We start from the raw sequence: 27,776 nt of genomic DNA on the forward strand, positions 1-27,776 counted from the left end.
CACAACCATTACTAACTTGTGATTCTCTTCAAACCTTGTGTAAAGCCACAAAGCCCCTATGTTCTAAATATAGAACAGCTGAGGACAGTGTATATTTATGCATTTGTTAAATGTACACATCTCGTTAGTTATTTGTTTAATATTTCTATATTTACAATCTGCTTGGATATTTACAGGAAGTTACAAAATGTGTGAAGCTACAGGTTCAAAGACTTATCGTCACATTGTCTTAATGTGACGCCACCAAGATGAGCAGGAATTCTCCTGTGACTTTACCGCCTGGGTCTCCTCCTCCATGTTCACAGTGTTGCCCGTCCACGGAGCTCCTCATGGACAGTACTCGTAGTCGCATGCCGTGCTTTCATCTATCTGATAGATGTTGTCCACGACCGAACCTCTACTCTGGAGGTGCAGAGTAGACAAGGTGGAGGTGAACTGGATCGTAGTGTTGACCTGAGGCCTGAGAGACACAGAATCATAACGTTTGAATGGACCTTTGATCTGTGGGACTCCTTGGTTTCTTTTCCTGTTCAGCTGTTTGCCTGTTGATCTGTTCTCAGAGTTCACACACGCTTCAGAGCATCGTCCACACGTGATCTGGGCTTTAGGCTGTGACATTTAAAATGCAGCCGCTTCATGCGTGTCTGCTTTGGTTTGAGAAACCTGACTGTCCTCTACGAATGTCACACCAGCCAGAAGCAGCCGCGTGGGTTTCCTTATTCTGCTTTCATCAAGTTTCTGTTTCTGGTAAAACGATAAGTGCAAAGAGTGAAGCGCACCAAGGCCAAGGAGCTCGGGACCCTCATGAGACTGGTGGAGTGGTTTGTGGTTTGGCTCTTTTGTCATCGTGAAGTTTCAGTTTGAATGAGCTGAAGGTGCCGCTGAAATGCGTGTTGAGCTGACAAATGTGACGAGAAACAGACGCTAAATCGCTCAAATTTAAAAATTGCTGAGTAATGAATTGTATACAAATGAAAACCCTTCGTATCACTAAACGTATAACATGGTATACAGTCTGTCAGTTACAGCGTCTGAGGTGCTCGGCCTCCAAAGCTGCAAGAAATCAACAACAAAAATAGAAGAAGCACATTTTCTGAGTGAGTCACTTACATCTTGGTGACTTTTCGCCATCTTCTCACTGAAAAGACACAAAATGAAGAATAAGATGAATGTTTGTCTTTTAGAATCACTGAAGTTCAAACTGAAACTAAAGTGACATTAACAGATTTAGAGAACAGATTCAGAGAAATAATATTTTTAGATTCTCCAACTGAACAGGAAGAAAACGTGAATCCAGGCTGTGAGTGAATAAATGATCCCGAACCAAGAAGATGAGAAAAGAAAAGCTGTTTTAATCAGAAGAACTTAGACAAAGGAGCTGAGGCAGTTTCCTCCCTGCGACATGACATCACGTTCTTATTAAGGAACTGTTGTGGGTGAAATTAGTGACAGGAAACTGTTCAGAACCTTTTGCCTGAATCACACTCACCCATAACAATGACTCCACATGCTGTGGTCAGCGCCACCAACCCCAGCAAGACGCTCACCAGCACCACACTTGAATTTCTCCCCTGAAAAACAATCCCACAAATCCATCTGCAGTCAGGGAGAGAAACCAATGCACGGGTCACACAGTAGTTTATCTGTCTTTTTATAGAAACTAGAACGAAAGCAGAACCCAGAGACAGAAAGTCAACTACAACGAGAAGAAGACAGCAAACGTCTGACGTTTATTGGGCCTCAAAGATCCAGTTACTGCTTAAACTGCCTTGATTTAGTCCTATATCACTGTAGAAGCTGTTCTCCTGTTATCTTAGCACCGTGTTGCTGCTAAACTAATAAGACACTGAACAAACAGGAAGCCTCATTTTTACCACTTCAGCCTCGACGCTGTTGAAGCTGTTGTTTGGGGAAGTTGCGTTGTTCTCTGGGGTCGTCCGCCCTGCAATAGGAAGTGAAAGCACAGATTTTCATTATTGCTGTTTCAGCACTGTGTTGTAATGAACGATGACGGACCTGATGTTGGACGGATGTGTGTTGTACCTGGAGTCCAAATCGTTTGCTGTGTGGTCGTCTCAGTATTTCCCTCCGTCCATGCAGTCGTCTGTGGAGCTGAAACACAATCAGCTGATCAGTATTCACCACAAATGCATCCATGTCTTCCCCAGGCCAGAAAACCATGGTTAACCACACATACGCTCCAGGTCATCTAGGTTCCCTGCAAAACCCCCAGAACCGAACTAAGTGGGCTGGTTCTAAGACACCGGACCATCTCTGTGTTATCGTCACGCACAAGTTAACTGAGCCTGGAACTAGGACTAGTTCTCTTTGACCCTTGGTTTCATTGACTGAAATCTGGTACCGGTCATCAGCGTAGGTCTGGTGGGTTTCTGAGGTCCAGATTCCTACAGTGCATCACTTCAGTTCAGGGTGGATGAAACACTGACCCAGGCTTTCATCAGACAAATAGGAAATGATCACAGAACGGAGAAACCTCTGACTCTTCTTCAGCTGAGACTTAAACAACATCAGCCAGATGTTTTCTCATTATTCCACTAAAAGAACAGATGCACGTTCATGTGTTTGCAAAGCATTCATATCCTGCATAACTTTCTTACCTCTGTTAACTGTCAGCTCAGAGTAATGCTTCTCATCGTTAAACAAGCCATAGATGTCCACTCTGCACCCGTAGCGTCCAGCATCATCCTCTGTGAGGTTCAGTACCGTCAGAGAAACATCTCCCCGGTCCAGTCGACCGAGTAGCTGAAACCTGGAACCTCTGACGTCCTGCTTCACTTTAAAACCATCTGTGCTGATCAGCAGGTTATTACAGCCTAAACTTGGTATTTCTCCTCGATTCCAACAAATGCTACGTTCTCCATGATGTTTAATATCATAATAACAGGGCAGGGTGATGTTCTGACCCATTAGACCAACAAATACGGTGCTGATGCATTCACTGACTGTGGAGACAGAAGCACAGATGCCGATAAATGAAGCTTAATATTGAAATGAACCAAAGGTCAAAAATCTTCACATTTCTTGCTTTGACCCGTTTAAACACATCTTCACTGTCTTTTGGTGATTAGTAACTGCTAGGCGCATGTGTTTGATAGTCAGATAATTGAAGCTGCAGCTGCCAGATGTTTCCTGTCACAGCTCAATGTGAATCCTGAGCGTCAGAAGCTGCAGAACAATGTGGTTAGAAACAAAACCTCACTAATAAAGCAAAAAACGGTTTTGATCATCACTGAATAAACACATGAGACAAGAGCAGAAACAGCAATCACCACTGGAGCCAATATTAGAATAGAAAGTCAAATGAAGGAGTGAGCACCCACCTGAGAGCAGAGCGAGCAGCAGCTCGATCCTCATGATGAGCTCGGACCAACTGTCTGTCCTCAACGCGGCTGCTTTTAGACAGCAGCTGCCCTCGTCACACGGGGAAGCGAAGGCAACACACGAAACCACGCGGTTTCAGAGGAGTCAAAACTAAACTAGAGCGATTTAAGGCGTGAGATTGTTGAGTCAGTGAGGCTCATTATCAAACCAGGGCAGAAGGAAGCTTGACAAAAGTAGCCAAAAAACAAAAAAGACACAACATGAGCAGCAGCAGAAAGAGTTTAGCAGCATAAGAAAGAGAAGAAGAAGCTGTGGCTTTGTTTTCTAGAGGTTGATACGACGATGCAGGTCACCAACAACCTGCAACGTATGAAGCTGGAACCGACTATGTCCATTACACGTCAACATTTTTTAATCTTTACTATAACAAGAAAGTTATAGAGTAGCAGAATAAATGAGCTATAACAGGTTCTGTCTTTAAAGATGAAGATTTACGCTAAAGAGAAGAGAGAAAAGTCAAGATTCAGATAAATAAATCATGACATATTAATTCACGCCGCTTATAACCTAAGTAAACACAGTCAGCTGTTTATTACAGATGCCAGCCACAGGGGCGCTGCAGCCTCCGAACACACGCCTGGAAACGTGAGTTAAAGTTTAGCTCCAATAAGACTAACTTTATTAAAGTCAACAATTCATTTTTATTGTAAATGCTAATAAAATGACATGAACATATACTGTATGTCACCCCAGATACCTGGTGTTACAAAAAAAGGTCTTACATAACATAAGATATCAACAGTGGGATCTTTACAGAGTGGTTCAGTCTGGAACTGGAGCTCCTGAGCGCAGTGACACTTGTCTCACTGGTTCCAGTCTAAGAGTAGCTGCTCCCGTCCCCGTGCCTCCTGTCAGAGTGTGGCCTCTGCTCTAACCTCCACACTCCTGCACACACAAACATCACTGCAACATGTAGAATCTCAACCTCCACATGATAAAACTACAGTAAACTACCAAAAAAAAAATACAGAAGAACCCTTTTTAAAGTGGATGTGAATACTTACTGTAAGCAGCCGTCAGCAGCAGAGCAGGGATGAAGATGATGAAGCAAAGTCTCACTGTGTTACAGATGAAGAACTGCAGACTGTTCATCTGCTGCTGCCGGACAGAGGACTGCAACCAGATAACCAACCAACCAACCAACCAACCCCCAAACAAAAAAAAAAAAAAACAAAAACCAAAAAAAAGAAAACAAAAAACACCAAAAAAAAACAACCAAAAAAAACAACCAAAAAAAACAAAACCAAAAAAAAAAACACAAAAAAAACAAACCAAAAAACAAAAAACAAAACAACAAAAAAAAAAAAAAAAAAAAAAAAAACCAAAACAAAAATAAAACAAAAAACAAACAACAGATCAACCAACCAACCAACCAACCAACCAACCAACCAACCAGCCAGCCAGCCAGCCAAGCCAACCAACCAACCAACCAACCAACCAACCAACCAACCAGATAACAACCAACCAACCAACCAACCAACCAACCAACCAGATAACCAACCAGATAACCAACCAGCCAACCAACCAACCAACCAGATAACCAACAAGATTAACCACCATCCAACCAACCAACCCAACCAGATAAACCACCCCAAACCACAACCAACCAACCAACCAACCAACCAACCAACCAACAACCAACCAGCCAACCAACCAACCAACCAAACAAACAAACAAACAAACAAACAAACAAACAAACAAACAAACAAACAAACAAAAAAAGTATAATTCATATACAGTTGAGTAGTTATTGCAGATGTTGTGATGTTTTATGCTTTTCGTTTTTTACAGTTCATCCGACAAATTAGTTAGTCTGTGTTACCTGAACCTGTGCCACCTGTGCCGCTGTGGTGTTGCCATCCCTTCCTGTTTCCATGACAACTGCTGTGCTGTAACCTGACAAACACACATTAACTGATCTTTTGGCTCATTTTTAACCTGTGTTTTTCCTCTAGATCTTAAATGCCAGTAACTTAAGGTGAAGAACGCCTGCCCTCACTTGCATCAGTGTGTGGTGCGTTCAGGTTCCTAGCTTCCTGGCCGTCTGAGGATTTTAAAGATTCTTTTGAAGAAGAGTCGATCACTTCAGAGGAAGCTGCAGATAAAAGACACATGAAGCAAACCCTGCTTGTATTCTGGTTCTGCCGGAGGAGTTTCTGAACCTACGGCTGATGATGATGATGAGGTGAACGGTGGAGGTTTGATCATTGAACAGTCCGGGCAGCTGAAGCCTGCAGTGATAGAAACCAGCGTCTGAAGGCTGGGACTTCATGATGTACAGAAAGGAGGACGACACAGACAATCTGCGGACGCAAAGGCCTGCTCATGATGTCTTATGTACAGAGGCTGCTCCCGGGCTGGTGGCTGTGGAGCCTTACCTGTACCTGTGGGACCTCCTGTAGTACACCTGGTGTCCGGCGCCGTGGACCACAGCATCGTGGCAGGTGAGCAGTGATGGCTCTCCCCTCCCCCAGCACACGTCCACTCCTTCCTGGTTTGCTGCCTCCAAGCGACAAGGCAGCTCCACCTCCCCACCGGCCACGCCCACCACCGTCTCCATGGTGACCGCCCCTGCCACGTGGACTGCTGTTTGCATCAATACACAAAATAAAGTATTTTTGAAGTACAAAACAGGCAGTGGCTGGTTTCCTGAGTTACACTGAATGTCTTCTTATGTCAGATTAAAACGTTTTCAAAAGTTACCATCTAAAAAAGTAACATCAAATGGTACCATCAAAACCAAAAACTTCTAATAATTTACTGATTATTTCAATTAATGATGATTCTGCTTGATGCTCTGTTTCTGTCGCGTTCCTCCACAATCACTGAAACACCAGGAAAAACATCCTCATGGTTCATTCAGTTCAGCAATTTTTATTCCTATCATTGCAAACCTTGTGTCCAGAGCGTCGAGCAGAACAGTGACGACAGCCTGAGGTCGGGACTCACCTGTGACGATGGAGACAAAGACGAGAAGAAGGAGCGTCAGCATGTTGTTGTGTCCAGCAGATGGATGGACGAACAGACGGAGGGACGCGTCAGACGACGACTCAGCATCTAACTTCCCTTTTCCATTATGTAGATATTTATAGACACAGACGACTGTTAGGAAACAGTCTGAGCGGATCCAACGCCGAGCTGAACCAGGGCCCGTTTCAAGAAGGAGGTTTAACAAACTCTGAGTTTTAACTAAACTCTGAGTTGATCTACTCTGAGTTTGCAAACCTGGGGTTTTCGGTTTCAGAACAACTCATAAGAGTTGGTTTAAGCAACTCTGAGTTGATTGACTCACGATACAAAGCCCTGATCAATGAAGTGAAGATATTACGAGTCACCATGGCTGCTCGAGTCAATGCGCTTACATTTCAATCATACCGTGTTCGGTGTAACTAATTACTAAATAATGTTAGTATTGTTGTAATACAGTACTTCACACTAAAGTAAGGACTTGTAAAGTAACTGTTCACTCATCTAAGGAGTTACTTCAGTCATTGGATAAAATACTGATGTTTGTGTGAATTAAAAGTGTGGTGTTATGTCCATCCATTCTTAAAATTCCTGTTGTGGTTGATGTGGGATTTGTAAAGTAATGATAATTCAATAATCCAATATGTTTTATGAAGAGCAATTATTACATTAATCTTATAAGGTTTCTAAAAGTTACCAAAAACTCATGTAATAATACAAGAATTTAATTTAAATTTTTATGTCGGTGCAATCTTGCAGGCATAAAAAGAACATGGCTAAAAATTAAATGTAAAAACATAATTCAAACAGGTATAAGGCACCATCATGTCATGGGTGTAGACTACCTGACTTTACATCATTTGACATATTAAATAACTAAATAGCATGCAGAGTATAGCAGTGCAGCAGCATTTTCAACATGGGTGTAATGTTTTCACACAGTTAAATCATTTGACTTCTACTCAGCCAACAGAAAGAAGGCAGAGGCTAAAACAACTGGTGGAGGACCTGCACCTCCACCATTGACGCATGCAGAGGAGAAGGCCCTCAGCCTGAACACTGGAAAGTAGGGGCTGAAGGAATTCCTGGAGGGAGTTCATCAGAACCAGTCACTCCCCAGGATACAAGTGCATTTGTAAAATGTAAGAGGCCTACCTATATATTTGATTTTTTACATAGGCTACTTTTTATATTCATTTCTTAGACTCTGGGTTGGGTTCTTTGTTGGTCTTAACAGATTCTGATGGTAATATATGAATCCTCCTGTCACAACAGAAGCCCAGGATGTTGTAATTATACTACTAAATAAAGCTTAAATTATGATAAGCAGTATTATAAAGTGTAATATTAATACAGTTTTTACACATCACATGATTTCTGATGTTTGTGTTGCGTAGCTTAAAGGATGCAACTTAATCTCCAAGTATACTGACTTTATTATCTCCCCTCTGCCCCAGAGTGTGGAAGAACAGCAGGAGGAGGTGCGTCACATTCTGCTGCACAGATGCACACAGTTCAGTGATGTTCAGTAAATGCCAGAGTTCAATTCTGTAAGAGTAATCAGGAACTATGTCAAGTAACTCTAAATCGTCTGTATTTTCAGTTACCAGTTACGGAGTTGTATAAACTAAATCTCAAGGAATTATTAGAGTTGGAGCGCCAGATTTAAAAGACAGATCTAGAAATTGAAATTCTCAAACAAAAGCTTGTTTGAGTTGTAGGAGTTTGTGTCAAAGAAAGCGCATGAGGTCGAACTATTTTAACACAGTGGCTTGACTAATGTGCTCAGCATCTCTAATGTTATAAAGAAAACTACTGTTTGCAAAAAAAAAACGTAACGCAACTCAAAGAATCTGCTTGGATGTAAAAGCACTGTCACGATGGGTGACGTGTCTGATGAATGGGTGGATGAGATTATTAATATACGTTATGAAGAAAAACCGTTCCGCTAAAATAAATATGCACAGCGATATGACAGAAAATTAACTTTGATGCCTTGAATTAATACAGCGTCCTCATCTACAGGATTGTCTAGAAACTGACATTTTGGTCTCTGCGCGAAGGAAACAGGTGAAATCTGTCACAACTTCAGCGTGGACATTTGCATAATGGTCATTTCCTGTTTTATTTAGCACTACTTCCAAGTTTTGTTGATCTTCAATGTCAGGTGCTAGCTTTACTTCCGGTCGATTTTCACATCACCTGTCGGCAATCGACAATCAGTTCAGGTATTTAACCACCAGTCCTCACCTCAGACCTTCGCAAGATTGTAGTGATGCATGTCCTCTTTCCAGCGATTATTGTGTATAGACCTTGTTGCCAGACCTTGCCTGTTTGTGGACCTCGTCATAGCCTAGCCCTTTGGTACTGTCGCCGTAGATACCCCGGTTCTGACCTTGCCTGTTTTGTGACCACTGATTCTGCCTGCTCCTGCTTACCACCTTGCGTGTTTTCCTGTGAATCACTGACTACTCTTTCAAATGGTCACTGTAACTGACGTATCATTGTTTACACCACCAAGATCATATGTGATGCTGCACATATCATAAACGTGAACTCGTAAATAATTCTTAGATGAGTGAACAATTACTTTAAGTCCTTACTTTACAAGTGAAATATAACAACAATACTAAAATTATTTAGTATTTAGTTACGCTGAACACTGTATGATTAAAATGTAAACTTACGCATTGACTCGAGCAGCTATTTTCTTCCAAGCTTCTTCTTTCTCTTTCGCCGCTGCAGCCGTGTTGCTTTTTCTATGGATTATAGTCGCTATATGCTTGACGTATCATATCCATTAGTTGTCCTGTTGCCATGGTGACTCGTAATATCTTCACTCCGTTGATCAGGGCTTTGTAACGTTGTGGTGCACGAGCTTAACTCTGAGTCAGACAACTCAGAGTTGCTTAAACCAACACTTATCAGCTGTTCTGAAACCGAAAACTCCAGGCTTGCAAACTCAGAGTAGATCAACTCAGAGTTTCGTTTAAACTCAGAGTTTGTTAAATCTCCTTCTTGAAACGGGCCCCAGGTTAGGTTCACAGAGTAAGTTGCCATAGTAACTGACTCTGAGTTTCGATTACCTCGCTTCTTGAAATGGGTTTAAACTTACCCCGATTTAGGGGTTTAAGTAACCTCGCTTTCTGAAACCGAAAACTCTGAGTTTTCCTCATTTCGGGTTAACAAACTCAGAGTTTCAACAAAACCTCCTTCTTGAAACGGGCAGCAGCAGCAGCAGGAGCAGCAGCAGCAGCAGCAGCAGCAGCAGCAGCAGCAGCAGCAGCAACAACAACAACAACAACAACAACAACAACAACAACAACAACAACAACAACAACAACAACAACAACAGTAACAACAGCAGCAGCAACAACTACAACTACAACAACAACAACAACAGTAACAACAGCAGCAGCAACAACTACAACAACAACAACAACAACAACAGTAACAACAGCAGCAACAACAACAACAACACAACAACAGCAGCAGCAGCAACAACAACAACAGCAACTACAACAGCAACAACAACAACAACAACTCCAACAACAGTAACAACAGCAGCAACAACAACAGCAACAACAACAAACAACAGCAGCAGCAACAACAACAACAACAACAACAACAAACAACAGCAGCAATAACAAAAGAACTTACAGTAACTGAAAACTTTTGTATTTCATGTTTTTTTAATGATCAACAATACAACAACAATAAGCAAGAAACAGACAAAGTTCACAAAACAAATGAACCTACAAATAAACATAAAGGGAGAGGAAAAGTGAAAATTAACTTTAGATGTTACTATAATAATAGTTTATATGCTTTATAATAAATGATGTCCAGCAGAGGCTACCATCAGTTCTCAGGCTTCAGACTCCTTCCATGTCTCCTCTTCAGCTCTGTTCCACATTGAAAATGTTCTGACAGTCAAAACATTGGGGGTCAAAGGTCAGACGTTTTTGATTTTGTGCCACATTCTTAACTAATCACATTCCTTCTGGAAACATAAATACAACATACGTTCACTGGACATTCTGACCTCCCACTGCCTCTGGTAATTCACATCACATGTGCTCCCATCCTGCTTTGTGTTGGTCTCTGACGGCAGAAATGTCTTAAGATAAGATAAGAAAAGACTTTATTAATCCCACCATGGGGAACTTCTTTTGTTTGCAGTAGCAATGAAACATTAAACAATGCTACAGACAAAACCAGATAGAAATAGAAAACAACCGTATTAACCATGCAAGAAAAATAAAAGAAGGTATTAAGTAACTTTAAAATTAGAATGTTTTTTTATAATTGAACTTCATTGATCCCACACTAGGTAAATTAACCTCTGCATTTTTACCCATCCCTGAGGGGAGCAGTGGGCAGCCACGACAGTGTGATGTCTGTGGGAGCAATGACCTGCAGCAGCTCCTTCCTGCCTGTGGCTGTAACAGTGTGGTGCTGAAGGAGCTGCTCAGAGCCTCTACAGTGGTGCAGGGGTGAAGGGTTCTCCATGATGGATGCTAGTTTGCCTTCTGTCCTCCACCTCCTCCATGGACTCCAGTGTGCAGCCCAGGACAGAGCTGCAGTCTCTTCCTGTCTCCTCTGTACTGCCCCCCCCCCCAGCACCAGCTCCATGTTTTGCATAACTAGGTTCCATTTATTTTTACCATCACTATTTCAGCAGTGCATCAGACATATGTAGCAAATGTGTGAACCTGTTCTCATTTGATTGACACATTTTCTCCTTAGTTTGTACATGTATTTTGTATTTTTCATGTAATATTTCAGTTTTCTGCCACAGTTTGAAAAATGAATGTCATAGATTCAATAAATCAAAGCATTTCTTCTTCTGGATCCAATTCTTTGCATAAAAGGTAAATTTGACATAAACTACAAAGACAGCTAACAACAGGCTTCAATGTCGATCAGTGAGGTACTGGTTCACACTGAGATCAGTCGTTTGTATTTTGCTGACAACCATGTTATGACTGATTGGACGTGCTCATGTACTTGGTTGCAAGTTGAATTGTTTGAAGGTAAAATTAGTTTCTGCTGCACATCTCCAGTTTTAGAGGGTTCAAGCCTTTAGCAAACAAAGCGTGTCCTAATAATGCCTCTAATATGGTTGCTGTGGCTGTAACCTGCTGTGAGGTCACAGGAAGCGGTGACATCATGGCTTTAACCCAGTCCCAGCTGATGACAGAGCAGCTGTGGACTCGCTGCGTGAGGACACGTTTGAGCTCCTGGTTCTGGGCACGGGAGGTGGGATGATGGGCCTCTTGCCATTGCGTGTCCTCAGGAACATGGCTTGTGTCCTGTGTAATTGAACAAATCAGGCTGAACAGGCTCTGAATACTAAGTGACACTCAGCCGTAATTTGTGTGGATGAACATTTTGTGTCTGTGGTGACAACAGTGTCCTCTGGAGGAACAGAGGCTGCTGGGAAAGGAGGGGTTCACCCCCTTCAGGATGAGCGGAGGTCCAGAGGTCACCAAGGTTCAAAGCACACACATTTGTAGAGATGATGTCATCCTGTTGTCTGTTACCCTGACGACAGCCTCTGCATGGTGACAGGATGTAGTTTATGGTTACAGGTCGGCCAGAGAATCAGCTTGGACTCTATTTTTAGCTTTAATGTTTAAAAGACAAAATGCCAACATGGAATGTCACTCCTGATGGAACAAGAGTAACGAGACCTGTGATGGTTCCATAAACCAACATCTGTCATGAGCTTTCCCTTGAGTTTCCCTTCCCAAACCAGCATTTAATACCTCACTTACTAACCTTCATAAATCAGAGTGGAGGAGAATGAACCTCATATCGATAAGATTACAACCTGCAGGGCCCGTTTACGTGAACACAGCATGAACCTGCTGATGCAGGAGACACAAGGATTAAAAGAGGGATGGAGGATGAGTGGAGAGACAAGCTTCCTGTCAGACATTTCCATGGCAACAGACGTAAAGTGCACTGGGAGAGATTTATTATTACGGCATAAAAGGCTTTTCATAAATTTTCAATCTGACTCACGATCAGAATAACACACGGGGGACTGGGCCCAAAATGAGCTCTGGACCCCTGGAAGCACCTTCCTCCCACTCCTTTCACAACCAGTGATGCCTTCAGGTACCCGCCAGCAAACAGCACGTATGGATGTTACTGCTGTCACCGCCTGGTTCACAGCTTCCTCTCTGTCTGGGTATTGAAGTGAGTCCAGTCAGTCTTTGTATTATGGTTTTTCTTTTTGAATTTTCTGGGGGTTCTTGACTTTGAGGTGGAAGTTTCTCAGGAGTCATATATTATTTACCTCTGAGGTTTCATATGTTCCTGGGAGCTCTCAAAGCTGCTTAACCGTGTTTAAAAGCCAGAGAGGAGATTAAATAAGTGAATCCTTTTACAAGACAAGAGGCCATGAAGGCAGAACCGAAACACAGAGCGGAGGATTAAACACAAAGGCCTCAGTTCGTTTCCGCCTGAACTTGAGATGAAGCTCAAGCCGATCTTCTCGGTGACCCATGCGCAGATCCGCTCTGATGTGAGCGGTGCTGATGCTCCTTAATGCGCTGACATGTAAACATTCAGTTCTTTCAACCTTATTCAAAGGAGGTGTCATTGATGCATCGTCTGACTGAATCCAGTAAAACCATTTATCCCAAAGTTTAAATTCTTTTCCAGACATTTAAAGGCACTAAAATCTGTTAGTTTTCATGAATTGTCCATTAACACGTGTTAACCAGAGGATTTTAAACCGGTCACAGGCTCATGTTGGATAGTTAGTATCTAATAACCTGTGTTTGTTCTGTTGATCACCAGCCTGTTTTCTAGTTATTACTTCACCCATTATCACAGAGCTGTGCTATTATTGTAACATCTGTCCAAAATCACAATATTATGAAGTACATGAAAGTACATGAATGAAGCATCAGTGACTGTTTTCAGATCATTGTTGTTTTTTTAATTTAGTTTACTAGAGACACAAATGAAATAAGATTCACATCATCATTCAAATCATCACAGCAGCGAGCCGAGTGATGCAGTGAGATCAGCTGTGAAGAACCACACACACGCACGCACGCACGCACACACATACACGCAAGCACACATGCAAGCACACACACACGTGCGCACGCACACACGCACGCACACACATACACGCAAGCACACATGCAAGCGCGCACACACATGTGCACACACACGCACGCACGCATGCACACACGCACATACACGCAAGCACACATGCAAGCGCACACACACATGTGCACACACACGCACGCACGCACACATGCAAGCACACACACACATGTGCGCACGCACGCACGCACACACGTACGCACACACGCACGCATGCACACACGCACGCACACACATACACGCACGCACACACAAAGTTAAATAAAATGACCACACAAGAGGTTCCTGGAGATTCACGCCAGGAACCACCAACCGTCTGTTGTGTTGTTGTGTTGCCTTAGCAAACTACACACGTGGTCACTGCTGAGTGAGTCTGTGGTTCTCTGGAACGAGTCGAACCCATGCCTCAGCTCAGCCCAGCATTAAACACACAGTTCCATCAGTGACATGGGATGATGATGATGATGATGATGATGATGATGATGATGATGATGATGATGATGATGATGATGGTGATGATCATGATGATCATGATGATGATGATGATGATGATGATGATGATGATGATGATGATGATCATGATGATGATGATCATGATCATGATGATGATGATGATGATCATGATGATGATGATGATCATGATGATGATGATGATGATGATGATCATGATGATGATGATCATGATCATGATGATGATGATGATGATGATGATGATGATGATGATGATGATGATGGTAGTGGTGGTGCTTGTGCATGGGTTTAAGGCTCTCTTTCTATCTTGTTTTTGATGTTTCCAAAGAGAAGAACCATAAACCTTCTTTTTTCCACCGTTTGTTTGTTTCTCCAGACACAGAGTCAAACCACATCCCTCATCCTCACTGCTGCCAGCAGCGAAGCCAGAGTCCGCTGAGCCCGGGCAAAAAGGGGCCGCTCCGAGTCACAATGACACCAACGACTCATTGACTGTGTTTAGATCCAAAGTTCATTCTGAACCTGGTCTGTGTTCAGACCAGTTGGTTCCTGAGCCTCCTCCTGGTCTGGTTCCACCTCCTCCGCTCCAGCTGGAGCTGCGTTACGGTGCGAAGCAGCAGCTGCTCGTGCAGCTGGTGGGAGTCGAGCCGCTGATGGGTGGATGGTGAGAAGGAGAAGAGAGGGGACAGTTTTCCTGAGAGTGAGGAGAACAGTCCGCGTGTCCACCTGCTGCTGTCGGTTATTTAACCTGTGAAACTCTGCTGAACAAGTGCTGTGAAGGAGAAACAGGCCCGAATCAACCGAATCCGCACAGCAGCGGGTTCCTCTGAGGAGAAGAACTGGACAATATGGTTATGTAATGGGATGATTCAGAGGAGAGGACGGCAGATTTACGGATGAAGATGAGGAAGATGAGGGTGGGATGAAGAGGCGGAGGAAGATTCAGTTGAAGACACAGTTTTTGCTTTGTTGCTGTTGTCTCCATCGCTGTATTAGAACACTATGAGTTCACCAAATCAGTTAGGTTAGAGATGAGATAAATCAGCAGCCCCCAGGAAACAGCTCAGCAACGCAGAGACCTTGTGTGTCGCACAGCACGAGCTTCAGAACAACAACACACAAGGTTTTGTCTGAGGAGGAGTCAGGAAACGGGCGTTAAAGTTCAGGACGTTTCTGAACTCTAGGTTAAAAGCAAAGCACTGCATTTAAACACTTAATGTTTGACTGTTAAAGCTGCAGTAACCTTTAGTTACCTGTTAAACCCAGTTGTTCCCTGTGGAATGGACCAAACGACCAGAATCAGGACGTGGTTCACCCTTCAGTTCAGTCCGGTTCTCAGGCGTCGGTGCTGAAACCCACGTTTCAGCTTTTAGAGATTCATTGGAAAAGCAGGATCACAACTTTACACCTTCCTCAAACCTTCATTTAACCTGAGCAAAGTGAGCCTGGTCAGAATCAGCCGTGTGACAGTGGGTTCGGATCCAAGGACGAACACCTAGAAACAGGTCGAAGGACATTCTGGACTGAATGAAGAGAGTTAAACACACGCAAAGTGTGAAATAACGTTGGAGCTCTTTCTTTCAGCACAGAGTTGGTTTCCAGCCAGAGACACAAACTGCTGAGAAAATCTGAGGAGCTGCTGCGAAGAAGAAAATGACAGATTGAAGGAAACTTTTGTGGTTTAACTGACTGGAGAAAATGTGGACTGTGAGAGGATCAGACGCAAACACGAGTGGCTCAAAGAGGCCGTTTCACGTTTCACATACATTAAAGCTGAAGTCATGATCGCATCTACTGAAATGTCCCCGTTTGCAGCAAAGTGAGGGGGAGGTGTGAGCAGCACAGAAGCAGCTGAGTCATTAAAAATCGTGCTTTCCTTCACAGCAGCACAGAAAGAATGAGTGAGAGTTGGATCAGCTGTCGCTCATTTACCTCCGCGATGAAGGCGACGCAAAGGAAGGACTTCGAATATGTGTTCAACTTAAAAACCTGGCAGCCTGTGACTGAGTGGCAGGTACCGCAGACCAGCTGACAGGTGGTTCTGACTCCATTTACATCACAGGTCAGCAGCACGAGGTGCAGAAAGCAGAGGCTTGGTTCAGATCCTCCCGGATGCACGGAAGGAGGCTGAGACATTCCTGGAGCGTTAATCTGAAGCGGATCAAAGTGTTTTTTCTGGGCACGGCCTCAGTGGCCGGTTGTGTTGAGCTGCCGAGGTTTGGTGGAGAGTGTCTGCATCAGGACGCTTCTTTTACGTCCGCAGAGACCTGTTACACATAGGATACGGCTGTTTTAATCACACAATGGGGAAATGTTTGAATCTTGAGAGGAAGCTTGTGGCTCCGCTGGTTGAATGCGGCATCTAGTTACAGGGTCCATGTTTCAAATTAGGCTTCACTGATCTTTCACTTCATTTCTTTAGTCTCTAAAGGCTCTTTGCAGCTTGTTGCAGCTCGTTGCAGCTTGTTGCAGCTCGTTGCAGCTTGTTGGAGCTCGTTGGAGCTCGTTGGGGCTCGTTGGGGCTCGTTGGGGCTTGTTGAGGCTCGTTGGAGCTCGTTGCAGCTTGTTGGAGCTCGTTGCAGCTTGTTGGAGCTCGTTGCAGCTCGTTGAGGCTCGTTGGGGCTCATTGAGGCTCGTTGGAGCTCGTTGCAGCTCGTTGGGGCTCGTTGAGGCTCGTTGGAGCTCGTTGCAGCTCGTTGGGGCTCGTTGAGGCTCGTTGGGGTTCGTTGGGGCTCGTTGCAGCTCGTTGCAGCTCGTTGGGGCTCGTTGAGACTCGTTGCAGCTCGTTGGGGCTCGTTGGGGCTCGTTGAGGCTCGTTGGGGTTCGTTGGGGCTCGTTGCAGCTCGTTGCAGCTCGTTGGGGCTCGTTGAGGCTTGTTACAGCTCGTTGGGGCTCGTTGGGGCTCGTTGAGACTCGTTGCAGCTCGTTGGGGCTCGTTGAGGCTCGTTGGGGCTCGTTGAGGCTTGTTACAGCTCGTTGGGGCTCGTTGAGACTCGTTGCAGCTCGTTGGGGCTCGTTGAGGCTCGTTGGGGCTCGTTGGGGCTCGTTACAGCTCGTTGGGGCTCGTTGAGGCTCGTTGAGGCTCGTTGAGGCTCGTTTTGCTGCCTGTGACCAGGTCCAGGCCCTGAGTCCCCACACCTATTCTCATTTTTTCCTGATCTTCAGTTTTTGTGCTCAAGTCAAGCTGTTCTCTGAACGTTGAGTCAGCTGTGTCATCTTACAGCTCGTTTCCACTTTTCTGTCCTCAAGTCAGACATCATTTATCAAACATAATCTGCAATGGAAAATTGCAAAGGCAGCGCCATGAAGAAAAACCATCCCTCACACCATCATCTGCTGACAGAAGAAACAGCAAACTGTGATCCTCCGCCTGTAAACTGATGACTGAGCGCTTACATTCAGTAGAAAGCGAAAACTGTGGGGCACTTTCTGGACATTTTCAGCTCAGTTGACTGGGAAACACACCTAAATTCAAATGAAAGCTGTTCTTCAACCCTTTGGAGTAAATCTAAAGGCTTGGGCTCTTTGTAAATGTAACACCCTGTAGTTTTCACCTCAGCTGATTTGCTGTAGATCTAAATGGTAAATAGTTATACACTGTAGAACACAGAGAAACCATCCAGCGGAGACGCAGCACTTCACCTTCTCATGAGCCTGATGGGTCGAAAAGGAAGCGAGAACTGTCGGGAATAAGTCCACGCGGGTGCAGCTCGGGTGTTCATGAGCTCATCTCTGGAGAAACACCACCACACCAACTGTGGCAGGAGACCGAATGAAAACATAAAACAGACAAAGTAGAGCGCACCAAAACACAGAGGCGCCATCTTGTTAATGTAGAACAGATAAATTCTTGAATTTGTATAAAAATAAATGATGCCAACATTCCTGTTGCTTCGAGCTATGTTTTGCTGAAGTTCACGGAGACTTGGACAAACAAACCCGGAGCACTTTCAGGAATTGAACCAGCAACCTTCAGTGTACTCCCAAGCCAGAGTGACGTCAGTGTGCGTCTGTCACTGTTCTAACCGGGATCAGGTCGAACCCTCTGATCAACTCAGACATTCAACCGCAGACATCAACTTTTAAATGAGAAAACAGAAAATGCAAACGTAGGTTTCACAGTGACATAAATGTGAGCAGGTTCTGAAGGAAGTCCTGTTTATGAGACTGATTCTTCAGCAGGTGAGCGAATAGAACAGCTGACGTAACAGCGGTGGTGGAAGCTGACATCATCACACATTCACATCACTGATCACGTCCGCCCTGTCTCGGCGTCTCATGTTCTGGTTCTAATGCGGGTGCTGTTACATTGTGACATTGGGTCGCTTCAGAACCACAGAGCCACCGTTTTATTCAGGCCAATAACTGTGGAGCTGCTTCAGCCGTGTTCTGGACGGTTCCATCCTCCGGTTCTGCTGCCCGCTGTGGAACCACTGACTGGACCGTGCTGTCTGACTGGTGGTCATTGTTGCCGTGCCGACGGCGTGGCGCACATACCTAACAGGCCTGAAAATAGAGCGGGGCTACTTTTACCACCTGAGAGCAGCGACCTCGGCCCGGAGGACGCGCCGCGAGGGTCTACATTTCAGCCTCACTGGTTCCTGAGTCCGAAGCTGCTGCTGTTCATCTCTACTCTGATTGTCACCTGTGCAGTGTGTTTTCTGCATGACTGAAAAACCATCAGTCATAGTCCGACGAGAATCTATTTCAGTGTTGCCATCGTGAGAGACTGTCTCTTTCTGTGTTTCTGCGTCTCTTTTCCTTTTTTCTTTCTTCGCTCGGACTTTCCCACATTAAACACTTGAACCATAAAAGGACACGCGGTTTAGTCTCGGAGCTGCTGGTCGACGGTGCGTCTTAAACGTCCACCTGCTGCTCGGCGCGCGCGCCTCAAACGAGCCCGCACGAGCGCAACTCTCAGCCCGGGGTTTCACGGCGGGACCGGAGCGCTGTCACCGTCCACGAACCCGGACGCCGATTCCACATTTGGGAATTTTTCAACACACCAGAGCTGAAGGTTAAACTTCCACTGACGAGGAAACGACGCAGTGGTGAGTGAGGACCGAGCGACGCGCGGAGCCGCCATGAGTCTGTGGAGCAACCACTCTCTCGTGGACCTTCACGGCGGGACGCAGCCGCCGCCGTCGGGCTTCAACTTCTCCTCCAACCGGAGCCACGGCGACGCCGCCCCGCTGGACCTGCGGCGGGCGGTGCCGGTGGGCATGGTGCTCGCCTCCTTCATCCTGTTCGCTATCGTGGGGAACATTCTGGTGATTCTGGCGGTGGTTTGTAACCGGCACCTGCGCATCCCGACCAACTACTTCATCATCAACCTGGCGATCGCGGACCTGCTGCTGGGAACCACCGTCCTGCCGGTGTCCGCAACGCTGGAGGTCAGTGACGGAGCCTTATGGGCCGAAGTTTGGATCGGAGACAGCGAATTTAAAAGACATGGCGTTTTATTTCATTCGTTTCAACTCAATGTTTTGGGTGTTTAAAACCACCAGGTAATAACGCAATAATTAAAAACCTCCATGAACGTGCATTTAAATCAGAAAAGCTACTATAAACTGCAGAAATGGTAAAAAAATAAAAATATTATCATTTAATTTGCAAATGAAAGTGGCTTAAAAAAATAGATTTGACTTTTAAACCAGGGTTGAGACGTGGAGGAACCAACGTCTGTATCACAGCCACAGTGTCTGTACCGGTCTAGTTTCCTCTTTGTCTCTTCACTGTCGCAACCATCAAATAAAGGAGAAGAACCAGGTCGAGCAGCTGATTTGTTGTATTGAAATGACTTTGTGTCAAGTCCATAGACCTTACTTTAGTTTAGTTTGTTTTTTGGTCTTCACTGCCTCCTTTCTGTTTTAATAGTAGTAACAGACAATGAAGATACTTTGATGAGCTCCTGAAGCCTTCAGAGGAAGCGATGAGCTGTTATTAATGGTTCTTATGGTCAGCGTGTCTGATCACCTGTTCTCAGGACAACGAGGCTAAAATCCATTTAGAGACACATTAACCTTTACTGCAGATCTGGTGCATTAATCAGAGTCATTTTTCTGATTAAGAGGGAGCTGAGGTGCAGTTTTCATTTTCTGGATGACTGTTGCTGCAGCTTTTCTGGCTAATGTTAACATTAAGCTGTGTATGTCGTCTGGGCTTTGACTACTACTACTGCCTCATTAGGGATCTGCAGCTAAAACAGCAGTCATACTGGCTCATTCGGATAAAGGAACGGGTGCGTGGGTTAAAATAAAGAGGCTGGTTTCACCACTGGCGAATCAATAACCTCCATATTTAAAAACAGACTGGAGGTGTTCAAGTCATTTTACTTACATTTAGCCAGTGATGAGCTAGACTGTAATCAGGTTGCTGTTCCTCTCTTCTCAGGTCTTGGATTACTGGGTTTTCGGGCGGATCTTCTGTGACATCTGGGCGGCGGTGGATGTTCTGTGCTGCACAGCATCCATCATGTCGCTGTGTGTCATCTCCATCGACCGCTACATTGGCGTTCGCTACCCTCTGCAGTACCCGATGATTGTCACGGAGAAGCGGGCCCTGCTCGCAATGCTCGGCGTCTGGGTCCTCGCCTTCGTCATCTCCATCGGGCCCTTGCTGGGCTGGAAGCAGCCGCCATCACAGGTACTTAGCCTGAAGTAGGAAAAACGTCTCAGTAAAGTCAAAGGAGACTCTCCTCTAAGGTCCTTTTCCGGCAGGATGACACCACGTGTCAGATCACCGAGGAGCCGTTCTACACCCTCTTCTCCTCCCTCGGCTCCTTCTACATCCCTCTGGCCGTCATCCTGGCCATGTACTGCCGCGTCTACATCGTTGCCAAGCGCACCACTAAGAACCTGGAGGCCGGCATGATGAAAGAGCGCCAGGAGGACTCCAATGAGCTCACGCTGAGGATCCACTGCAGGAACCAGCAGGTCCACGAGATGTGTCCCGGATCCTCGGCCGGACGCAGTTCCCTCTCTGTCAAGCTGCTCAAGTTCTCCAGGGAGAAGAAAGCTGCCAAGACGCTGGGTGTGGTGGTCGGCATGTTCATCCTGTGCTGGCTGCCGTTCTTCTTGGTTCTGCCTATCGGTATGTGAGTAGACTACATTTAATCCCACCAGTTCCTGGCAGGTACTGGCGACAGTTAGATCTGTCTGGAGCAGCTCATCATCACACATTATGTTTCCACCATGTAATAAATCTGATCCTGTGTCTCTGAGCATGAAGACAGATTGACTGAGGTCTGGGCTCTGAGAGCATCTAGACGTCTCCAGCGTCCTCCTAAAGGTTTTATCTTAAATTGTTTAACGCTTCAGATTTTAGTTTTGCCGAAAGGCCCAGAAGCTCTGTGGCCTCATATCTTTGTTCACGAGCCACTGTTTCCTTGTGCCTGGAGCAGGAAAACAGTGCATCAGCATTTGGCTCCAACCAATATGCTCAGCTGTGGAAACCGTTTGCAGAGACGAAGGCTGTCCCTCCTTCTGTCTGCATCAAATACCAGAAACAATACAGCAAAATATTAACATCTGACACAAGAAACTATAAGTGTTTCATCAGAAGAACCCAACAATGCAAAGGCCAACTTTAAAAACCCTTCAGAAACTGCACATTACTGTTTTTGTTGCCCTGAACACAACTCGCAGTGACTCCGACAGTGGAGAAATAAAGTGCACATTGTTATTTCTTCATTTTCTGAGCTGGATTTCCCACAGCACGACGCTGGACTTCTGCCAGACATCACCTCCCGTCTGATATCAGATTAGAACTGAGCCCCTCGGATTAGTCAAGATGGAAACTGTTTGTGTTCATAAATAGAGAGGGGACTCAAAGCCATTGACCCACAGATCTGATGGTGGTATCAGCTTGTCAGACGTGCTCTTTAGCAGGTCAGCTATGACTATTGGTTAAATCTAGTTAATACTCTACAGATGATGTTTGAAACACCTAACAGAACTAATCGAAGTAGTTGCAGTGGCCTGAGCTTCACACGTGGAGTGATCGTGGTCTAGTTCAGAGTCTGAATCTGCGTTCCAGCTGCTGCCATGCAAATGAAGGCAGTGTAGGTGCTCAAAAGGTTCCACACACGTTCCTGTGATCAGCTCTAACTCCCAAACGCGCTCCACAACAACATTTATCTAATTGTCGGCCCGAGTGAAGCACTTCCCATCTTCCTTCAGGCCACAGGTGACCTCTGGAGCGCAAGCCATTTCATAACTGTGAGAACGCTTTAATATTGGCTGAGAGCAGGCTGATCCTTTGATGCTCAGAGAAACAGTCTGCGATCAGAGGCTGCCGCCAGGTTCACAGCTGAGGTGGAGCTAAACATGCACCTACAGGTCATCAGGTCTGGACCAAAGTATCCAAGACCAAGAATCTGACAGATCGCTGTGTGGAGAGAGAATCGTCAAACTCTGCTCTGCTGACAAACCCCCGGTGGAATAAACTCAACTCTATTAAATCGCATCAGTAACCATGGCGACACTCCTGACGTCGAGTGTCACAGTCTGCAGCTTCGGTCCCGTTCACGGGGAAGTGTGAAGGAGGCTGATTTACTGTAGACGCAGTGCAGACCGTGACTCGGCATGAAGACAGTGACGCGTCACTTAATATCCATGGACGGAAAACATCCAGCTGAGACCTGAGGTCGGCAGCAGCCTCAGTACAAACACACCTCCCAATGATTCACCCGAAACGGAACAAGAACTAGATGCTACGAACCTTTGGGTTAAGAATAAGAAGCTTCACTGTTTTTATTTAATGCTGATCTGTAGCAGTAGTGTTGTGGTTCTCCTACAGCTGCTATTGCTTATATTACAGCTTGTTGATGTCACCCCATCAAACGTCCATTACCTGTGGTTGCCAAGGCGACTTTTATTAGCAGATCAGAGGTAAAGTAAAGACACGCGGTGTAATGGCTCCAGCTGTTGTTGGTTAGAAGCCAGTAACAACTACAAAACATCCAGAGACCACACAGGCTTAACGTACCAGGGATGGGGGTGGAACCCACGTGGGCTCGAGCCCATTGTCCGTCCCAGTGCTGCTGTAGAGCGTGGTCATCAAGCTGCATGGTCCAAACCCATGTGTGGTCCAAGCTTATGTCCTTTACGCCATGTGGCTCCTCCATTCCAGTAAACACATGGTTTTAAAAAGGGAAGGTCTGCAATGCAAGAAACCTGTGGAAAGCATGTGTCTATATGATTGTGTAATTGTGTTAACAAACACATTTTATGTAATGGAGAATACTGAAGCGGTCCAATCATGGAGCTTGTCTTCTGTTAATTAACAAAAACAAACAAATCATTTTATAGTAGGAAATATTCCAGGTCACACTTAGATTCAACCACACATTTCTTGCTAATCCAACCTCTCCAACACAGCTGAGGAGAAAAACCCATGAAGAATGTTGCAGGAGCCAAAATATCATCTTCAGGTGTTAAACAGCAAACTCACCAAACATGGAGAGATGTGGTTTCAGACGACACTCAGGTGTCACATGTGTTTCGCACGATGGTCCTCAGGTCAAACGGTGAAGCTCGTCATATATAGCCAGAGGCAGCAGCCTGAGGCGCAGGATGCCTTACAAGTCCACATCCAGGGAGAAATAATCCACCTCCTTAAGAGCCTGCGTTATCTGGAGAACATCAAAATCCGGATCCACGAAATCCCCCAGAATCCTTTGAAAACCTCCAACATACTGGGAATCAGCTGCCGTGGTTCAGGTCAGCACCTCTGAGGACAGAGGAGACAAGGAGACAGAGAAGGAGCCAAGGTGACAAGGAGAGAGGAAACAAACCGAGGCTGGGGGAGACGAGGATGATGTAGACCATGTTTTACAGCGTACATGTACTACGTACATACAGTGTCCTACGTTTACTATGTACTGCCTCCATGTTCAGGGTGACCATCACAGCTGCTCCAGCTCCAGCAGTTCAGCCTGAATAAGTTACTTGTAACTTATTGTTCATTTTAACCTTGAAGGTTTTTGTGTTGGTTCGTCCTCCAGGCTCGTTTAACAGCAGCCTTCGTCCCCCTGAAGCCTGTTTTAAAGTCATTTTTTGGCTTGGATACTTCAACAGCTGCTTGAACCCCATCATCTACCCATGCTACAGCCGAGAGTTCAAGCAGGTAGCACACGAAGCTACTGACTATGTTACTAATTAAACCACTGACATTGCTACTAATAACCTACTGACCATGCTGCTAATTAAACCAAAGATAATGCTACTAATTAAACCACTGACATTGCTACTAATAACCTACTGACTATATTACTAATAACCTACTGACCATGCTACTAATTAAACCAAAGATAATGCTACTAATTAAACCACTGACATTGCTACTAATAACCTACTGACTATGTTACTAATAACCTACTGACCATGCTACTAATTAAACCAAAGATAATGCTACTAATTAAACCACTGACTATGTTACTAATAACCTACTGACCATGCTGCTATTTAAACCAATGATAATGCTACTAATTAAACCACTGACATTGCTACTAATTGAACCACTGACATCGCTACTAATTAAACCACTGACCATGCTTATATTAACCTAATATCCATGCTACTAATTAAACCACTGACCATGTTCCTAATTAAACCACTGACCATGCTACTAATTAAACCACTGACCATGCTTATATTAACCTAATATCCATGCTACTAATTAAACCACTGACCATGCTTATATTAACCTAATATCCATGCTACTAATTAAACCACTGACCATGCTACTAATTAAAGCACTGACCATGCAACTAATTAAACCACTGACATTGCTTCTAATTAAAGCACTGACAATGCTACTAATTAAACCACTGACATTGCTACTAATTAAACCATTCACCATGCTACTAATTAAACCACTGACGATTCTTATATTAACCTAATATCCATGCTACTAATTAAACCAATCACCATGCTTCTAATTAAACCACTGACCATGCTTATATTAACCTAATATCCATGCTACTAATTAAACCACTGACGATGCTTATATTAACCTAATATCCATGCTACTAATTAAACCAATCACCATGCTTCTAATTAAACCACTGACCATGCTTATATTAACCTAATATCCATGCTACTAATTAAACCACTGACCATGCTTATATTAACCTAATATCCATGCTACTAATTAAACCACTGACCATGCTACTAATTAAACCACTGACCATGCTTATATTAACCTAATATCCATGCTACTAATTAAACCACTGACCATGCTTATATTAACCTAATATCCATGCTACTAATTAAAGCACTGACCATGCAACTAATTAAACCACTGACATTGCTTCTAATTAAAGCACTGACCATGCAACTAATTAAACCACTGACATTGCTTCTAATTAAACCACTGACCATGCTTATATTAACCTACTGACATTGCTACTAATTAAACCATTCACCATGCTTATATTAACCTAATATCCATGCTACTAATTAAACCAATCACCATGCTTCTAATTAAACCACTGACCAAGCTTATATTAACCTAATATCCATGCTACTAATTAAACCACTGACCATGCTTATATTAACCTAATATCCATGCTACTAATTAAACCAATCACCATGCTCCTAATTAAACCACTGACCATGCTACTAATTAAACCACTGACCATGCTTATATTAACCTAATATCCATGCTACTAATTAAACCACTGACCATGCTACTAATTAAAGCACTGACCATGCAACTAATTAAACCACTGACATTGCTTCTAATTAAAGCACTGACAATGCTACTAATTAAACCACTGACATTGCTACTAATTAAACCATTCACCATGCTTCTAATTAAACCACTGACCATGCTACTAATTAAACCACTGACGATGCTTATATTAACCTAATATCCATGCTACTAATTAAACCAATCACCATGCTTCTAATTAAACCACTGACCATGCTTATATTAACCTAATATCCATGCTACTAATTAAACCACTGACCATGCTACTAATTAAACCACTGACCATGCTTATATTAACCTAATATCCATGCTACTAATTAAACCACTGACCATGCTTATATTAACCTAATATCCATGCTACTAATTAAAGCACTGACCATGCAACTAATTAAACCACTGACATTGCTTCTAATTAAACCACTGACCATGCTTATATTAACCTACTGACATTGCTTCTAATTAAACCACTGACATCGCTACTAATTAAACCACTGACCATGCTTCTAATTAAACCACTGACCATGCTTATATTAACCTACTGACATTGCTACTAATTAAACCATTCACCATGCTTATATTAACCTAATATCCATGCTACTAATTAAACCACTGACCATGCTTATATTAACCTAATATCCATGCTACTAATTAAACCAATCACCATGCTCCTAATTAAACCACTGACCATGCTACTAATTAAACCACTGACCATGCTTATATTAACCTAATATCCATGCTACTAATTAAACCAATCACCATGCTTATATTAACCTAATATCCATGCTACTAATTAAACCACTGACCATGCTCCTAATTAAACCACTGACCATGCTACTAATTAAACCACTGACCATGCTACTAATTAAACCACTGACCATGCTTATATTAACCTAATATCCATGCTACTAATTAAACCACTGACCATGCTCCTAATTAAACCACTGACCATGCTACTAATTAAACCACTGACCAAGCTTATATTAACCTAATATCCATGCTACTAATTAAACCACTGACCATGCTTATATTAACCTAATATCCATGCTACTAATTAAACCAATCACCATGCTACTAATTAAACCACTGACCATGCTTATATTAACCTAATATCCATGCTACTAATTAAACCACTGACCATGCTTATATTACCCTGATATCCATGCTACCAGAAAACTCATATGCATCTAACCCGACCCCTGACAGCGCTGACAGTAAAACGCTGATGCTTGGCTCCTCAGGCCTTCATCCGCATCCTGCACTGCCGCTGGAAGAGGAAGCGCCAGGGCTGGCAGGCCTACTCCAACTACCGCTGCCACCAGGGCTCCAACACCTCGTCCTTCCTGAACGGCAGCCAGCAGACGCTGACCTCCATCAGCCCCAGCCCTCGCTGCCAGGCCCCCCGGCCGCCGCCCCGGAGCCTCCTGCCTGGACCGGCAGCGATGACGCGCCCGGGCTCGGAGGCGAACGGCCCAACTGGACACAAAGACGACGAGCGGAACCGCAGAGCTTCCAAACTGTGACGGAGCAGAGACTGGGCCACAGCCGGAGGAACTGGTCCCACCTCAGCCTCCACCGGCTTCAAACTGTACCCGCTCCTACAGAGCAGAACCGCCTGCTGCGGACGGAGCGCAAAAACACAGCTGTAAAATACGGTGAAGGACATCGATGTAAATATTACTGATATAAATACAAAACTGGTGAAAGTATCCTTAATATATTTACTTTGTAAGAAACTTAAATAATTAGAACTAAAGTCAAACTGTAAATGTGAAATAAATGTATTCATTCACTGAGTGGACTTTAAGAGAACCCAGAGAGAACACACACACACACACACACACACCACTGATCATGGATGACATTCCTGTGAAAGCCTCCTACCAGCAGAACTCTTATTGACCTTCTCACTGATCATATTAGAACCCGGTCACGTTCTGATCGCACAGACGTCTGATTGCCTGAGAATGGGTGTACTTTTGTTCTGCACTGGAGATGTCACCGTGTTGTTCTTCTTCATCACAATAGTGTTTGAGGTGTTTTAGTCACAGTTTAATAAACTCTTCAATAAAATAATTGAGACAACATTCTGC

The 27,776-nt window shown here is 44.3% G+C and overlaps 3 protein-coding genes and 2 long non-coding RNA genes across 7 annotated transcripts; 1 reads left to right on the top strand and 4 right to left on the bottom strand.

Annotated features, from left to right (window-relative positions):
- Window positions 1–121: 121 nt before the first annotated feature.
- LOC114868994 (T-cell immunoglobulin and mucin domain-containing protein 4-like) lies at window positions 122–3,498 on the bottom strand. The gene is made up of 7 exons (XM_029172742.3): window positions 3,342–3,498; window positions 2,619–2,963; window positions 2,044–2,112; window positions 1,875–1,942; window positions 1,490–1,571; window positions 1,111–1,138; window positions 122–460 (listed from the first exon to the last, which is right to left on the bottom strand). The coding sequence occupies exons 1-7, from the start codon at window positions 3,373–3,375 to the stop codon at window positions 328–330; spliced, it is 759 nt and encodes a 252-aa protein (XP_029028575.1). The 5' UTR covers window positions 3,376–3,498; the 3' UTR covers window positions 122–327.
- Window positions 3,499–4,019: 521 nt separating this feature from the next.
- LOC114868995 (hepatitis A virus cellular receptor 1 homolog) lies at window positions 4,020–6,509 on the bottom strand. Of its 2 annotated transcripts, none has more exons than XM_029172744.3 (7): window positions 6,352–6,509; window positions 5,787–5,988; window positions 5,569–5,705; window positions 5,402–5,497; window positions 5,225–5,298; window positions 4,407–4,515; window positions 4,020–4,287 (listed from the first exon to the last, which is right to left on the bottom strand). In XM_029172744.3, exons 1-7 carry the CDS (start codon window positions 6,392–6,394, stop codon window positions 4,220–4,222), a joined length of 729 nt encoding a protein of 242 aa, XP_029028577.1. In that variant the 5' UTR covers window positions 6,395–6,509; the 3' UTR covers window positions 4,020–4,219. The 2 variants fall into 2 exon arrangements, with proteins under 2 accessions (XP_029028577.1, XP_029028576.1); XM_029172743.3 differs by having other exon boundaries at window positions 5,781–5,988; window positions 6,352–6,499.
- Window positions 6,510–10,054: 3,545 nt separating this feature from the next.
- Window positions 10,055–12,514, bottom strand: LOC129602970 (uncharacterized). The gene is made up of 4 exons (XR_008692483.1): window positions 11,511–12,514; window positions 10,396–10,489; window positions 10,229–10,295; window positions 10,055–10,124 (listed from the first exon to the last, which is right to left on the bottom strand). It is a non-coding gene; the product is annotated as an uncharacterized LOC129602970 (long non-coding RNA).
- Window positions 12,515–18,068: 5,554 nt separating this feature from the next.
- On the top strand, window positions 18,069–27,770 carry LOC114869456 (alpha-1A adrenergic receptor-like). Its single transcript, XM_029173725.3, has 5 exons — window positions 18,069–19,364; window positions 20,365–20,616; window positions 20,691–21,063; window positions 23,978–24,099; window positions 26,925–27,770. The coding sequence occupies exons 1-5, from the start codon at window positions 19,056–19,058 to the stop codon at window positions 27,204–27,206; spliced, it is 1,338 nt and encodes a 445-aa protein (XP_029029558.1). The 5' UTR covers window positions 18,069–19,055; the 3' UTR covers window positions 27,207–27,770.
- LOC114869489 (uncharacterized) lies at window positions 20,492–23,984 on the bottom strand. 2 transcript variants are annotated; one of them, XR_003788157.3, is made up of 3 exons: window positions 23,425–23,984; window positions 22,960–23,147; window positions 20,492–20,625 (listed from the first exon to the last, which is right to left on the bottom strand). It is a non-coding gene; the product is annotated as an uncharacterized LOC114869489 (long non-coding RNA). The 2 variants fall into 2 exon arrangements; XR_005898624.2 differs by lacking the exon at window positions 20,492–20,625 and adding an exon at window positions 21,020–21,459.
- Window positions 27,771–27,776: the final 6 nt, after the last annotated feature.

Source organism: Betta splendens, chromosome 14 (genome assembly GCF_900634795.4).
Source record: "Betta splendens chromosome 14, fBetSpl5.4, whole genome shotgun sequence".
NCBI classification, from domain to species: Eukaryota; Metazoa; Chordata; class Actinopteri; order Anabantiformes; family Osphronemidae; genus Betta; species Betta splendens.

What these genes read in the sequence shown, in the direction of transcription:
- LOC114868994 (XM_029172742.3), bottom strand. Translation starts at nt 3,375, where the DNA reads ATGAGGATCGAGCTGCTGCTCGCTCTGCTCTCAG. An exon ending in GCTGCTCGCTCTGCTCTCAG is followed by an intron (nt 2,964 to 3,341) that starts GTGGGTGCTCAC and finishes CTGTCTCCACAG; the next exon opens with TCAGTGAATGCATCAGCACC. An exon ending in ATGTGGAGTCATTGTTATGG is followed by an intron (nt 1,139 to 1,489) that starts GTGAGTGTGATT and finishes GTGTCTTTTCAG; the next exon opens with TGAGAAGATGGCGAAAAGTC.
- LOC114868995 (XM_029172743.3), bottom strand. Translation starts at nt 6,394, where the DNA reads ATGCTGACGCTCCTTCTTCTCGTCTTTGTCTCCATCGTCACAG. An exon ending in AGGAGGTCCCACAGGTACAG is followed by an intron (nt 5,706 to 5,780) that starts GTAAGGCTCCAC and finishes TTGCGTCCGCAG; the next exon opens with ATTGTCTGTGTCGTCCTCCT. An exon ending in CCTCATCATCATCATCAGCC is followed by an intron (nt 5,498 to 5,568) that starts GTAGGTTCAGAA and finishes TTTTATCTGCAG; the next exon opens with CTTCCTCTGAAGTGATCGAC.
- LOC114869456 (XM_029173725.3), top strand. Translation starts at nt 19,056, where the DNA reads ATGAGTCTGTGGAGCAACCACTCTCTCGTGGACCTTCACGGCGGGACG. An exon ending in CGGTGTCCGCAACGCTGGAG is followed by an intron (nt 19,365 to 20,364) that starts GTCAGTGACGGA and finishes CTCTCTTCTCAG; the next exon opens with GTCTTGGATTACTGGGTTTT. An exon ending in CTTCTTGGTTCTGCCTATCG is followed by an intron (nt 21,064 to 23,977) that starts GTATGTGAGTAG and finishes TTCGTCCTCCAG; the next exon opens with GCTCGTTTAACAGCAGCCTT.